Source organism: Neolamprologus brichardi, chromosome 9 (genome assembly GCF_056152115.1).
Source record: "Neolamprologus brichardi isolate AB-2024 chromosome 9, ASM5615211v1, whole genome shotgun sequence".
NCBI lineage: Eukaryota > Metazoa > Chordata > Actinopteri > Cichliformes > Cichlidae > Neolamprologus > Neolamprologus brichardi.
The window spans coordinates 27,781,536-27,795,611 of NC_142112.1; the positions used below are offsets into that span (position 1 = coordinate 27,781,536).

Genomic DNA, 14,076 nt, shown 5'->3' on the forward strand with positions numbered 1-14,076 from the left:
TTGACCAGAAAATAAAGACAGCAATTGTTTCTAGACATTTAGTTTCTAAAAGTCCCCCTCTACAGTTTCATTATATTTGGGTCAATATGGTGTTAAAGAAGTGAGTATTGAAGCTGTAGCTTTGCACATCTGCTCAAAGCGTGCTGCACTGATCATCTGGTGATGACCTATGTGGCCTTTTCAGCCTGATTTGAACAACGAGGTGTTTGATGACACCGATGGTCGGGAGGGAGCTGGCGAGGGTCTGACCGGCAAGGTCTCCCCTCGGCAACCCCTCTTATCAGACCGTCGTGAGTATATGAGCTTTGCAGCAGTGCCGCGCCGCTCCACGCCTTCCATGGACCTGCAGGTACCCACCGCCTCCAACACAGCTAGAGCATCCCTGTGCTCATGTGCTTGGCTTGACCGGTGGTGGGGTCTGTGCTCCTACAGGTTGGGAGACAACTATGCTACTTCTGTCAGGAATTGGGAGCGTCAGTTATTTGATGTGATGCAGCTTAATGGTGCTGGGTTATATTTTATGGCTGTTCTTTTTTCGTCCTCCTTGGTCTGAGATGCTTTTCTTGCATCTTTAACGACATCTTTTGACCTTCTTGCGAATGTCTCTGCAGCTTTAATTAGTCGGAATTAGTGCTGCGAGGACTTTCTATGTGTAGATGATCCTGCATTTAACATCTTCCCGGACACCAGAGTTTTTTTGTTTTGTTTTCCTTGTGCTTTTGCGTTATCACAGAAAACGAACTCTAACATTTGTTCTGTTCAGCAGTAGGGCTGTGCGATATGACCAAAATCTCATATCCCGATATAAGAATTCTATCGTCCTGATAACGATATAAATCACACAAATGTAACATTTTCTGTAAATTCTGTGAATCTCGGGCAGCTCGTCTTGCGGGAAGTGTTTCCAGTTGCGCGTCATGTAGCTGGAGTCGAGTGTTTTAACCGATGCATGAAACTATACATTTTTAGACAAAAGTTGTAACGGCCGCCGTTTTCTTTGTGATATTTATTACACGGCGTGCTGCGGGGAAAAGCCTGTTCTAACGTTTGAGTCTAAGGTTTATTTTTTAGCACCTGGCGGCTCTTTTTTACTTCTCATCCGTAAATAATCTGCTCTTTTACGTTATTCAGTTTATTTTGAAAAGTCTCAACAGGATCTTGAGCTTTATTGTGAAAGGTTTATGTGGAACATAAACAAGCGGACACATGACGCTGTTACCGTCGTTGTTGCTAACCACAACGCATAAAAACTAGCGCTTGTCCGTCCGTAGTGTGGTTATATAAAATATAAGAGAAAGAGAGAACTTTAAGAAATTAATATAGCCACTACAGTGTTCATCAAAACGATGAAAAAATATTGCCGTAAACAGTTTATTTTGCGACACCACGAAACAAACGATAGCGTAAAATGAAACGATAGACTTTTTTATATCGTCATCCGATATATATCGTTATATCGAACAGCCCTATTCACAGGATAATTTTCCACAAGTTCACACCACTGTTATGATTTTTTGAAGCATAAATGCAATTGCAACAACTTAAAGTGCCAACATGGGGTGGAAGGGAACTAAACCACAGCTGCATGGCCTGAATTTCACCACAACCACTAACCTCCTGTGTTCATTGTAATAACTTTAAAAGTCCTTGTCGTCTCATGTAGCCACTTCTCTGTGGGATATTTACTGGGGTGTTGTATATTTTAGAATAAAATCTGTGGAACTGTGACGTTAAACAGACATCTTATTTCAAGCATCTAACCAAAAACCTTTATAGATGAAGAAGGACGAAGGAACCTGATGTGCAACAATGCTGACTCATGCAGACTTCAGCATTCAATCTGCAGCACTATACGAATGTTATTATAATATAATTGCTTTTTCAGTAGGGAAAAATGCAAGCGCTCTAATTTCAGCATTTATCCCTTCTAATTTTGTTCATTTTGTCCTGATTTTGATGCCACAGAGCCCAGTATTTGGTGGTAAGCACAGCCCAGAGCAGCGCTCTTTCAGGGACAGACAGAAGTACTTTGAGATCGACGTGAAGCAACAGACGCCAGAAAAACCCAAGCCTCGAGTCTCCCTCGTCGGGGAGGATGACCTCAAGAAGATGAGGGAGGAAGAAGGTTTGTTTCCTGAGTGTCCTTCTTAGCCACATGCAGCTTGTATCTAAGGAATGTGTTCAAATCAGTGGAGTGTGTTTACATAATAATCTGTTACCAGAGAGGAAGTTTGAGCAGCGTGCGCGGGAGTACTTACTGGATGATGATGACGAGGATGAGGATGAGGAGGACCTGGCCAAGCAGGTGGCACAGATGAAGGCCACCGGAAAGGTGTTGCTGGATGGAGTGGAGTACAAAGTGGAGCCGGTGTCCACCCCATCGCAGCACTGCTCCACACCGCCAAACTACAGCTCAGGGTGAGAAGCTGTGTTAGACTAATCTATTTTTCTTTACACTGTCTTCCGCACACTGAAGACTAATTGTTCGTTTTGCATGAAGGCCTTCTTCAGTAGATGGAAAGGGAGACTCTCAGAGGAATTCATTGGAGGACAGCTTCAGGCTGGAGCAGAGGCCCAACTCAATGACTGGGTAATTACAACACACAGGACAACATGTTTACCTGCTGTTAGCCACTGATCACACTCCTCCTCGCGTCATCCTCCCAGTGCGGTGGTCAGTTTACGCTGCAGAATTTTCAATTTCTCCCTCTGTTGACTGAGTGGGCTCAGAGTTCAAAGCCTAGAAACCAAACTAACTGCACCCGTCTATCCCGTCAGTCTCGTCCCAGCCTACCCCGGGGAGTCAGCAGCTCCCATCCGAACAGCCAAAGCAGAGCGCAGACACCAAGAGAGACTTCGTATGCAGAGCCCCGAGCTGGCCGTGGCACCTGACAAGGACCTGTCCCCTGCAGAGAAACGAGCCCTGGAAGCCGAGAAGAGAGCAATGTGGAGGGCAGCACGGTAATGCAACCATGCCACACGTTAAACAAGGATAATAAAATAAGTAGAATGTAATGCTTTCAGGGCTAAACCTCGATTTGTGGATTTATTTCAGCAGTTTTTGAGTAACAGGAGACTTAACTTGGATGATAACTTTGGAAGACGGCAGCATCCACACGCAAAGAAAAATGCGTACCGAAGGAAACCAAGGATCAGACCAGACTTTTATAGTTGCAAATTCTTTAGGGTTAGAGACACTTCTGTCCCACGTTTCCTGTTACAGTTTGTCAAGCTAGTAAATAAAAGGCTTCAAGAAGTTACTTTATGTCAAAGCAAACGTAAATTCTGGGTAGATTTAGTTTAGTGACTATCCTGCGTGTGTGGTCTGTCTCTGTCTCACTGTTACTGTGTCTAAAAATTGTCTTATTTATCATTTCTGGCTCTCCTACTTATATTGGTGTTTTACCTTCCATTCTTTGGTTTTCTTCTCTTTGTCTGTGTGCCTTTCTTCCTGTCCTCCACATTCCTCCGTCATCCTGGCGTACACTTTTTTTATTCCACTCCCTCCCTCTCTCTGTGACCTTGTGGGGCACAGGCCCTATGGCCTAGAGGAGGATGTTAGGCAGTATGAGCAGGACCTGGCTAAGAGGCTCTACCAGGCCCGAGTGAGGGCATCTCAGGGCACGGCCGCGGCACCCCAGCCCCCCACTTCCTCCTCTACCTCCTCCTCTGCAGCCTCCCAGCTCAGGTCTGCTCCTCGGCCCCGGCCGCCAGGGCCAGATGCACGGCATCGTGGGGTTGTGCTGGGGTGCTTTGATATTTGGGGTACTTTGATATTTGGGGTACTTTGCTAGAGGCCGAGTTCGGAAAGGTCCAAGCAAGCACTCGCAGCATCACTGACAGTGCTTCCGCTGCCTTTCCAGTGCCGTACTGCTTCTGCACGTCTCTGCTGTTTCCCATCTCCAGCTCCTTTTGGTTCCCGCCTCTCTTTTCTTTTCTCTGTCTTGTCTTCCACCCTCGTTCTGCAGAACTCTTCGTTTTCATTTGTGCCTTGCTGTTCTTTTTGTACTGTTACTAACACGTGATCCGCAGTAAGTACGCAAGCTTTCTGTGAGCTGAGGGTACGCCTACTAGCAGTAGGTGGTCCCTTTTCCTGGAGTGCATCCTTAATTTTTGCTTTGAAATTACATTTATTTTATTTTATTCTTTTAATCCCTGCAAACCAGGACAAGGAACACCCCAAAAATAGCAGTGATTGGCCTGCACCCACCCGTAGTGGTGTGCATATGTGTGTGTGAGAGAGAGACGGTGTCAGTTTTTTGTCTTCCTATTTCTGTAAATGTTGGACTTTATTAAATGCCTTTGAATATTTTTTTGATTGCGGTCGTTCCTCCTGCAGAATGAAGTCTCTGGAGCAGGATGCACTGAAGGCTCAGATGGTCATCGCCAAGTCTCGGGACGGGAAGAAACGTGGGACACTAGATCAACTGACAGAGTCACCCTCGCCTGCACCAACACCCTCTCCCACTCCTATGGAGGGTAAGAAGCTGCTGCTAAAGGAAACTGTGTTTGTCTTTTCACCTAAAAAGCTAATTTTCCACCCTTTTTTTCTACCTGCTTAAGTACATTTTTTGTCTGTTTGGCAGAGCTCAGTCCTCGAGGATTAACCTCGCCCGGCAGGCTGGTAAGATTTAATCCTGAATTTCAGCTTCTTATTGACTGATTTAATTGTTGTTGTTTTTTTCCCCCACTTGCTAGTTTGTACTGACTTGGAGAGGTTGAGTCATCATAATATTTTTTTTTAAAAAAGCTGTAACACTTACTTTACAGTGTGATTTAATTGAATAAAGGAAATCGTCAGGCTCGTTTGTTCACAAGCTGGAAGAGGTACATTTGCATCAAAATACATTGACATGAATCCACCATCTTGCTCATTGCCACTCTATCCAATCAGAGCTGAAAACACACACACTGCTCTCCCATCAATGCCACAGCTGGCTGTTTAAATCACCCATTTGCCTCTCTGCCCTCCACTCTCCCTCTTCCATTTTATTCTGTCTTTTCCTCTTATTCCCTGACTTTTTCCCCTCTTCCGCTGTGTTTTCTCCTTTCTATACTTTGTCCCACTTCCTCCATTTTCCTCTTTTTTGTTTCCCTTATTTCCCCTCTTCTCCCTCTGCTCATTCCTGTTTGCTATCCTTCTAGTCCGTGTCAACAAAGAAGTTTGACTACCGACAGTTTGCTGCCATTCCTTCTTCCAAACCCGTATACGACATCCAGGTATTGGCTGCATGCCGATCTCCGGGGGCATCAAGCCTCCTCCTCCCTCCCTCCCTTCCCTGGCTTTCCCGTGCTGCCTCTTCCCTCTAGTTTCTGTTAATCAGGAGGCCTCCCTGTGACTGCAGTCTAGGTTGTCGCTCAGTCATCGATCCGTGCTCTCTCTCCTATTCGTGGTGTGGCTCACTAACTCTCACCTGCACAATGAAGGCGGACTTTTAATCTAAATAACAGCACACCACATCAGCCTCCCTCCCTCCCTTCCTACCTCACACCTGTGACTCACAAATGTAACAGCATCTTTAGCTGTATCCATTCACATCTATCTATCTCGCAGCCAACTAATCGGTCGCAAACATTAACGCTCAGCAGCTGCTGGGATGCAGACAGGTCTTTGATCCCACTAACCTGGGTGGAAAACTGCATCTTATTCACTCTCACACTCACTGCCATCAGTTGTCTTGTTCCACGCATGGGTTGAACGTCATGCAGAAGAATGACATGTCCTTCTTGACATTTCCGCTCATCTGCGCTCATCTCATCTCATCCGCTGATCTTCTGTGCTCTCAAGAGGATAACGGTTCAGTTTGTATCCGTCTGTTTGGGGAAGAGTTAATTTCCTCCCGTGTGGAGGAAGAGAAGGGAGAAACAGGGGAATCTTAGTGTAGAGGTGGAGCAGCAGCGCTTGTTTGCAAGTGATCGTTTATTTCTGAGTCGAATATCCGTTATCTGTGACAGCGTCAGTTTACGCTGTCTGGGATTCTGGGATATTTATGGATATTACAAAAATTTTCAGCTTGTTTGTTTCCTGCACGGTCGTTTAAGCCTTCGGGGGTTTCCAAACCTATCTTCAATCTTCACAGAGAACAAATTATTTGCAGTTGTAGTTATTCCTTGACTTTATAGTGGCTGTGAACTGAACCCTCCACTGCAGTATATAATATATATATACTTAATATAAGGCAAATTCCAATTTTGAAGTGTCAGGCAATGATTTTTACCTTTTTTGAAACAAGATGTCACAGATGAGGGTTGGATCTGACAGGCTTATGCTCCCCACATGCATCAGTGCCCACGACCTTGCAGACCGGGAACACCCAACAATAGCTGCAGTTTTAGAGATCCTCTGACCCAGTCGGTTAGCCAGCAAAATTTTGTCCTTTCAAACTCACTCAAATCCTTACATTTGCCCATCTTTCCTGCTTCTATATCATAATATTATCTCTGATCATTGTCTTCGATCCCTGCAAACAAATTCAGTAGCTTTTAAAATGAAATTTACATGATGTCTACGTCGCAGCTGTATTTAATTTAAGCGTGTTATCCGGCCCCTGAACAGAAGAATGCGTTGTACACTGATTGGTTGAGTCCCCCGCCTCCTAAAGTGGAGTGGAGATATAAAGGGAATCCTTCACAGCTCGTATCATGGAATAACTCCAACCACAGCTAAGTCTGTGTTTGTGCATCATCTGAAAAACGTCTGAGCCTGTCCTGTGTGTCGGCTTCAGTTGAGTGACACATTAAATTCTTTGTGTAGAGTAAATAAATAGATAAATCACTTCCAAGCATGATCAATTTAATTCAAATTAAGCAATAGATGACTCCTTACAGTTCTGCTTGTTTTTTTTCTTTGTTTTTTCCCCGTTGTGCATCGATGCATTAGTGCTGTTTCTCTGTTTGTCCTCTCTTTTGTGGGTGTGTCCACCTGACACAAGAAACCTCGACGCCAATGACTTAATCGACGCCCTCTTCTGTAACACGCCCGTTTCTCCTGGGGGGAGTAGTTGAGTAGATGTTCTCTGGCTTTGTGGCTCTGACAGATTAGGAGCTTCAGTGCTGCCTGCTAAACTGCAGAGAGCAGCTGACATGTTTCCTGACAGTCTCCTACCTTGCCAGCCCCACTACTCACCTGGTGAAGGCTTCCCCTGGGCTACAGGTTATTAAACCCCAGAGTCAGTCCCTGTTAATAAGAGTCTCTTTTTATTTCTTTCAGTCCCCAGACACAACTGACACAGACTTAAAGTTCATCGATGACGGCTCCAGTAACCCAGGTACGTGGTGCTGATTGTTACGCCCTGAACTGTACCAGAAACCTCATTTATTGGTATGCATGGGCTTCTTCCTGTTTCTGACTTTCAAAATAAAAGTCCTTGACACAGAGGGCGACTACTGTAGTAGCGGGAATTCTTGCTGATAAACAATGGGAAAAAAAGAGCTTATGTCAAAAAAAAATTGGCAGATAACAAGATTTTAAAAAGTCTTGTCTTTGGATTTACTTCTAAGAAGAAAACTAAAATTTTAGAAAATAACTTCAAATAAGTAAAAATATTGAGACAATAACTCCAAACCTTTACTTATGAAACACAAAATGATTGTTTTCAGTGTCAGAAACAAGCTGCCTTACCAGTGTATTGAAAAGAGTGAGCCACAGTAAGAAATCAGCTGTAAGATAAAAGCAGACTTCTTTGAGGAAGCAAAATATATAGTTTTTATTTCTGTATAACAAAGATATTGATGTGACCGTAATATTCTGATGTCACACAGTCATTTTAATCCAACACCGCCAAGAAAACGTGGCAGGAAACTTCTCACATGTGTAGAACAAATAATGGTTTCTGGTACAGATGGAGTATACACTCCTGCTTTTATTTTATTTTATTTTTTGGTTTCACTTAAAAATAAAAATAAAAAAAGCTTCACAAACAGGTGAAGTGATAGGAAAAGGAAGTTGTAGCTCAACCTCTTCTATCCCCTTTGATTCAGGTGCCTACCTGGGATAAGCGGCTCCTATTGGTAGGATCCTGTGTGCATGTGTTTGTCGCTCTGTGTGTGTGTGTGTGTGTGCGAGGAGCGTTTGTCGGGGTGTGTGTCGGGTTGTACATTTACACTCTAACCTGCTGTTTGTGTGGCACAGTTGGGGGTTTGGGTATAAGATGGGTGTGTCCACCTGGGTGTGCTTTGCCATCTGCTCCCCACCTGACAGGAAGCAGCTACTGATTCAAAGGGACGTTTTATGTGTAAAGGATCAGTTTAACCACAGTCCTTTGATTTGTGCATGGATTTGTTTTAAATATAAAGACGTGCACCAGAGAAACCACATGTGTGCGCTGAAATCTAATCAGAAACTTATTCGCTTTATTTTGAAAGCATGATTTGCTTATTAAAACTGGGTAAGTACAGTTGTGGTCAGAAGTTTACGGTCATCGTGGCCATGAGTGTCTTGGTAATTTAGGTTTATAATTATTTCTTTGAACTGTTTTTTTTTCTGGGGTGGAATGATCGTATCTATCTTTAATCACTTTTAAAAAACAAGAACCGGGTGCATAAGTTTGACTTTATTTTGCCTTTTTTCTAGTCCACACAGGGTGAAATGTATACATATATAATATAACCACTAATATTTGATTAAATATCCCTTATTTGACCACTCTTTGAATTGTTTGGTAAATTGGTTTGTTTCTGGCTTTAACCTGGCTTTAAAAGCAGGATTGCGGTCAGGTCTTTGGGTAGGCCAGTGGTGTCCAAACCCAGGTGTCGGGGGCCGGTGTCCTGCAGGTTTAGATGTGTCCTTAATTCATCACAGCTGATTTAAATGGCTAAATTAGCTCCTCAACATGTCTTAAAGTTCTCCAGAGGCCTGGTAATGAAATACTCATTTGATTCAGGTGTGTAGACCCAGGGTGAGATCTAAAACCTGCAGGACACCGTCCCTCGAGGCCTGGAGTTGGCCGGGCCTGGTTAGGCCGTTTCGAGAAATTTAATGTTAGCTGCCTTTATCCACTCCTAAATCAGTTGTGGATCAGGATCATTGTCCTGCTGGAACATCCGAGTTTTATCCTATTCCATCCACTTTGTGCAATGTACCAGTACCACCAGTAGCAAAACAGCCCCAGAGCATAATGCTACCACCACCGTACTCGACGGCTGAAAGCTGCACATTTACTCCTCCAATTGTGCCTCTTATTATTGTGGACAAATAGTTCAGTCTTTGTCTCGACTGGCCATCAAACTTTTCTCCAGAAGGCATTTGGTTTGTCCAAGAGGGGAACTCCACATTTGAAGGTGTTGATTTTGGAGCAGGGGCTTCTTTCACGGTCGGCACCCACTCGGTCCATGGCGATTTAAAACCGGCTTCACTGTGGACACTGGTGCTGGTTTGGGTCTCCAGTGTTCCTAGTATGTGTCAATACAATGAGTGCTGTCAAACGAGCTTTTTATTCTGCAAAGAGAAACTACCAGCAGCACTTAGTCATGATCACTAACTAGAAGTTACCCTGCCTTGTCAATTTAAAAGACTAATTGTTGGACCTATACGATCATTCCACCGTGCAAAAAAAGAAGTTCAAAGAAACCACCTGAAACTACTACGACATTTACGCCCACGACGAGTGTACGTAAACATCTCACCACAACTGTGTTCATTGCTTTTATCCTCCTGCTCAGCTGGCTCAGCAAAGCTTTGGCCTACCTTTTTGCCCTGCAGATGCACACATGTAAAAACTCAGCTACATGATGGTTATGTGCTTCCTTTGTTTGTTTGTTTTTTAATTTACATGATCAGCAGGACCAGTCACTATAGTAGAGTAGTGAAAGGATGTTTAAAACAAGGACTTGACAGTGAAAACACTTAAGAAATACTGAAGTCATTGGTTTGAGTTTAGCACAGAAACTGGACGCATCTGTTTCCTGCTCGTTTCCAGCTGCTGCTCTAAATGTGGGGTGTCTCTCGCAGGGTCACGGGATTCACAGGGATCTTCTGTCCTGTCACTCTGATCTTTTCTGCAGCAGATACTGTCACAAGAAAAGATGAGAAATTGCAGCAGCTCAAATGCATTTTCTCTCTCTTTTCTTTTTTCCCCTCCCAGGAACCGCCGCAAGCCCCGACGTCACCCCGCTGCCTGCCACCTCCGCCCTGGAGGAGATGGCTCTGTACAGCAACAAGCGCAAACTGAGGCAGGGCCGTCGCAGCCTGGAAACCGCTGTGCCCACATAACACCTCACCAACTGAAGAAAAACCCTGCGGACGTCACGCAAACATACACAACTTTACAAACACTGTGGAGCACTGGCCTCAGAGGGGCGTGCGTCCACAGGAGGTGCAGATTCACCAAACACTACACATGCTGTCAGTAGAGCGAGATTTACTCTGCCGTATGTAACCACTGTAAAGTCTACGACGCTGATAGTTGCCACACAGACACTTAGAGCCCGCGTGCCAGTCTTGCCTTTCCAGTCTGAGGGCCAGTTGCTCAACGGCCCCTCAGCGGCAAGAAAGCGCTAGCGTTGTTAGCTAGGGTTGCTACTTATTTTTTTATTTCTTTCCATTTAGCATTCAGTTTGCCTCGTAGAATCAGATCTATTTTAACTAGAGATCAAAGCTTTTAGGGTTTTTTAAATTTTAATTTCTAAGCCTTCAGTGATTTTTGATGCTTTTAAACAAAACATACTGGAAGACAAACGCAGAGAAGAAATGGGTCATAGCTATACTAACTTCTTGAGAGACATTCATAGGCTTTCAGTGTTTTCTTCGGCCGACAGGAGCGTGTATGTGTATATATATACATACACATATATATATTAAACGAGTAGGGAACATCCTGCTACCTTCACTGTCACAAAATGTGGTGAGCTTTTGTTTTTTATTTTTAAAAAGAGTACATATCATTTTTGCACTGCCACTGGTCCGCCTTTTAAAGAATTATTCCTTCACCCTATCCCGGCCTGGAGGCCAGCTGATAATGCGACTCGCCATCTGTTAATGAGTCACAAAATCACAGCTTTCAGCCCACTATTTGCATATCACTTCATTTTATCTTCGCTTTTAACTCATCAGTTTTGTTTGAGACAGCCATATTTACAAATTCAATTGCCTAAGTTGTTTCAAATCCACTTCACGGGGCCTTTAGCAATGTCACATTCCTCTGTAGAGAGTATGACTGACTACAATGGAGGAAGCAGCATGGAGCAGGCAGTTTGGGAGCATGCGTTTTGGCATCATTTTAATATTAATGGTACTTATCCTGCCCTGTTAAGGGTAATAGTTGTTTGTTTTTTTAAATCAATGTGAATCACCACTTTCCTTGCGTTATGAGGTTTGCCACAGTGATGTGAAGGTAGCAGGTGTGTGTTTTTGTTGTTTTTATTTTTTTGTTGTTTGTTTTTTTTCTGTCTATGGTTAATTTAAATCTGACGCCACTGAAAATCATTTATCGTGTGAATAATGTACAAATACTGAGAGGAAAAGCAAAATTTGGGGTGTGAAACTGAGCCAGTCTTGGACCTACACTAAACACGTGGACTGCTGATGCATCTAGGTTCAGGCAGGCTTGGCGCTGGGATGCTCTCTGCATGTATATTGGTTTGCTAATGGGAGAGGCCTGAGAGGCAGAACCAGTTAGTCCCTCTCAAGACATTGATCTCACTCAGACTCTTCAGCTTACAGCTCGACACAGTGTCAGTGACGGGTATTTCTGCAGAATCACAGCATCGTAGCATTTTGTGTTAATTTAATGTAGTGTCTTCTAATTAAAGCTTTCCGTGTTGCTCTCACCGACTGAAATTCAGTTTGATAACATTCGCAACAGCTAATATCTTTAAAAAAAAATCTTTTAGTAGATAAAACTTTTTTTCCAGATGGGGTTCACTACATTTTTGATGCAGTGTTTCGAGTTTCTGTGTTTAATTCTTTTCGTCTTGAGTTCTCTTCGGGGGCTTTTACTTGCCAATAGGCTGGAGGGGAAAAGGGTCACATGTCCTAGGGTTGAGGGTTATAGCTCATACAAGACTGTAACTAGTGAATTTGTACAACCAAAGAAGTCTATTTTGTGGTTCAGGAATAATAAATTTTACTTTCCATGTAAAAAGCTGACTGACTCTGTCGTGTGTTGTGTGCTGGGTTAACATACAAGAAGAACAAAGAACAGGCAAGAGGCTGCAAGACACTAAAATGTGTAATGATGTTAGGAAAACATATAAGTAGAGGGCACGGCTTGTGAGAGATGATGGCCAAATTTTCAGCTTTATTTATATATCACCAAACTACAACAGCAGTGACCTCAGGGTGCTTTATATTGTAAGGTAAAGACCTTCCAATAATCCAGAGAAAACCTTAAAAATCAAACGCTCCCCTATGACCAAACAACTGGTGATAACGTGAAGAAAAAACTCCCTTTTAACAGGAAGATACCTCTGGCAGAACCTGGCTCAGGGAGGGGCTATCTGCCATGACCAGCTGGGGTGATGGGAGGAAGACGGGATAAAGATGGCTGTGGCAGACAGCCAGAGATTAATAATAACTAATGATAAAATCAGTGGTGTAGTTAGTGAAGAAGAAACAGTGCATGATGGGAAGTCCCCAGCACTCTAGACCTATTGCATCATAACTAAGGGATGATTTAGGGTCACCTGATCCAGCCCTAACTATATGCTTTATCTAAAAGGAAAGTCTTGAGTCTAATCTTAAAAGTAGAGGGTGTCTGACTCCCTAATCCGAACTGGGAGCTGGGCCCACAGACGAAGGGACTGAAAGCTCAGCGTCCCATTCTACTTTTAAAAACTCTACGAACTACAAGTAAACCAGCAGTCTGAGAGCGAAGTGCTCTGCTGGGGACTATAAGGCCTATAAGATGAGATGGGGCCTGATTAATTAACACCTTGTATGTGATTAGAGGGATTTTACATTTACTTTGGGATTTAACAGGGAGCTGATGAAGAGAAATACGGTGTGCTTATTTGCACAGAACTGGCAGATGGATGCTGCCTGCCGAACAGTCTTGTGAAAGCTTGCAAAGAGTGCAGTAATGTTAATGGGTTCATATCACTAACTATATGAAAAAAATGACTAAAGGCTGCAAGTTTAGCTCGCCCAGTTGAGCAGGTGACCATTCACCACATGGCTCAATGCAGAGACCAGGTGTCAAGTCTGACCACGGGCCCTTTGCTGTGTCTCTCTTCCTGCAAATGCTTTTTTTGTGTCTATTTGTCACTCTTCTGTCTAAAGATGGACATGTGTATAATTGCCACTGTTCCTGGATGAAGAGCAGTCTGGCTGTCAGATGGATGCAGATCCAGAGTTCAGATCTCTGGAGAAGACATCAGAGTCTAGCTCCACTTTACTCAGGTTTATCATTAGGCTAGCTTACACGAACAGATCATATCAAGTTAAATATCAATTTTCATGTTATTTGAAAACATAAATGCCTGGTTGAGCCTCCTGTGGTGGGTTAAAGGGAAGAACAAATTCCCCAGTGGTGAAATCTCTCTCAAATCAGTATTGCAAGAAAAAGAATCATTCATTGTTGCTTTATTAATGTTTCATTATACATGAAGCTGATTTTTTTTTTTTATCTTTTAGCATTTTTAATGTAATTTGAATTTTAGTTTCCAGACCTGAATCTTCAGTTTTTATTGTAATCCAGCTGTGACTGTAACAATGCATTTAAGTGCATTTTTCTGTGTTTGATATAAAGTTGCTATCACTTTTTTCTTCTCTTTAAACTCTACTTCCAATCCTGTTAGTCCTAGTTTTGCACATGAAAAATGTTAAATACAAGTAATTCAATAATTATAATTTTCAGTTGTTCTGTGGGAGAGGTTAGCTTTTTGATTATTTGCAGGAATAATCAACCATGTGATTACAAACACTGGTACGAGTTTTCTTAGTGCGCCCTCCTCTTATTTCAGGTGCCAAACCAAAGCAGTGAAAATGCTTTTGAGCAAGTAGGTGGACTAAAATATCAGAAGGCAAACTAATGATTAATATACGTTGGAGTTTTGTGGGAGAAAAATATGTTAACGTACAAGAGACTGAAGATTAATCAGCTGCAGAAAAAGATACAGAAGACAACCAGCTGTCAAAAT

General features: G+C 43.1%; 1 protein-coding gene across 11 annotated transcripts in view; it reads left to right on the forward strand.

Annotated features, from left to right (window-relative positions):
* Positions 1 to 12,080, forward strand: part of scrib (scribble planar cell polarity protein) — a 77,968-nt gene extending 65,888 nt beyond the window's left edge. For 8 of the 11 annotated variants that reach the window (XM_035909635.2, XM_035909637.2, XM_035909639.2 and 5 more), the window contains 11 exons: positions 185 to 349; positions 1,966 to 2,125; positions 2,223 to 2,418; positions 2,501 to 2,590; positions 2,779 to 2,961; positions 3,536 to 3,688; positions 4,340 to 4,479; positions 4,587 to 4,624; positions 5,146 to 5,220; positions 7,211 to 7,268; positions 10,083 to 12,080. In XM_035909635.2, coding sequence (XP_035765528.2) covers positions 185 to 349; positions 1,966 to 2,125; positions 2,223 to 2,418; positions 2,501 to 2,590; positions 2,779 to 2,961; positions 3,536 to 3,688; positions 4,340 to 4,479; positions 4,587 to 4,624; positions 5,146 to 5,220; positions 7,211 to 7,268; positions 10,083 to 10,210 — 1,386 coding nt within the window. In that variant the 3' untranslated portion in view covers positions 10,211 to 12,080. The remainder of the gene's footprint in view (positions 1 to 184; positions 350 to 1,965; positions 2,126 to 2,222; positions 2,419 to 2,500; positions 2,591 to 2,778; positions 2,962 to 3,535; positions 3,689 to 4,339; positions 4,480 to 4,586; positions 4,625 to 5,145; positions 5,221 to 7,210; positions 7,269 to 10,082) is intronic. The other 3 variants (XM_087846242.1, XM_087846243.1, XM_006794987.2) reach the window with 3 other exon arrangements.
* Positions 12,081 to 14,076: the final 1,996 nt, after the last annotated feature.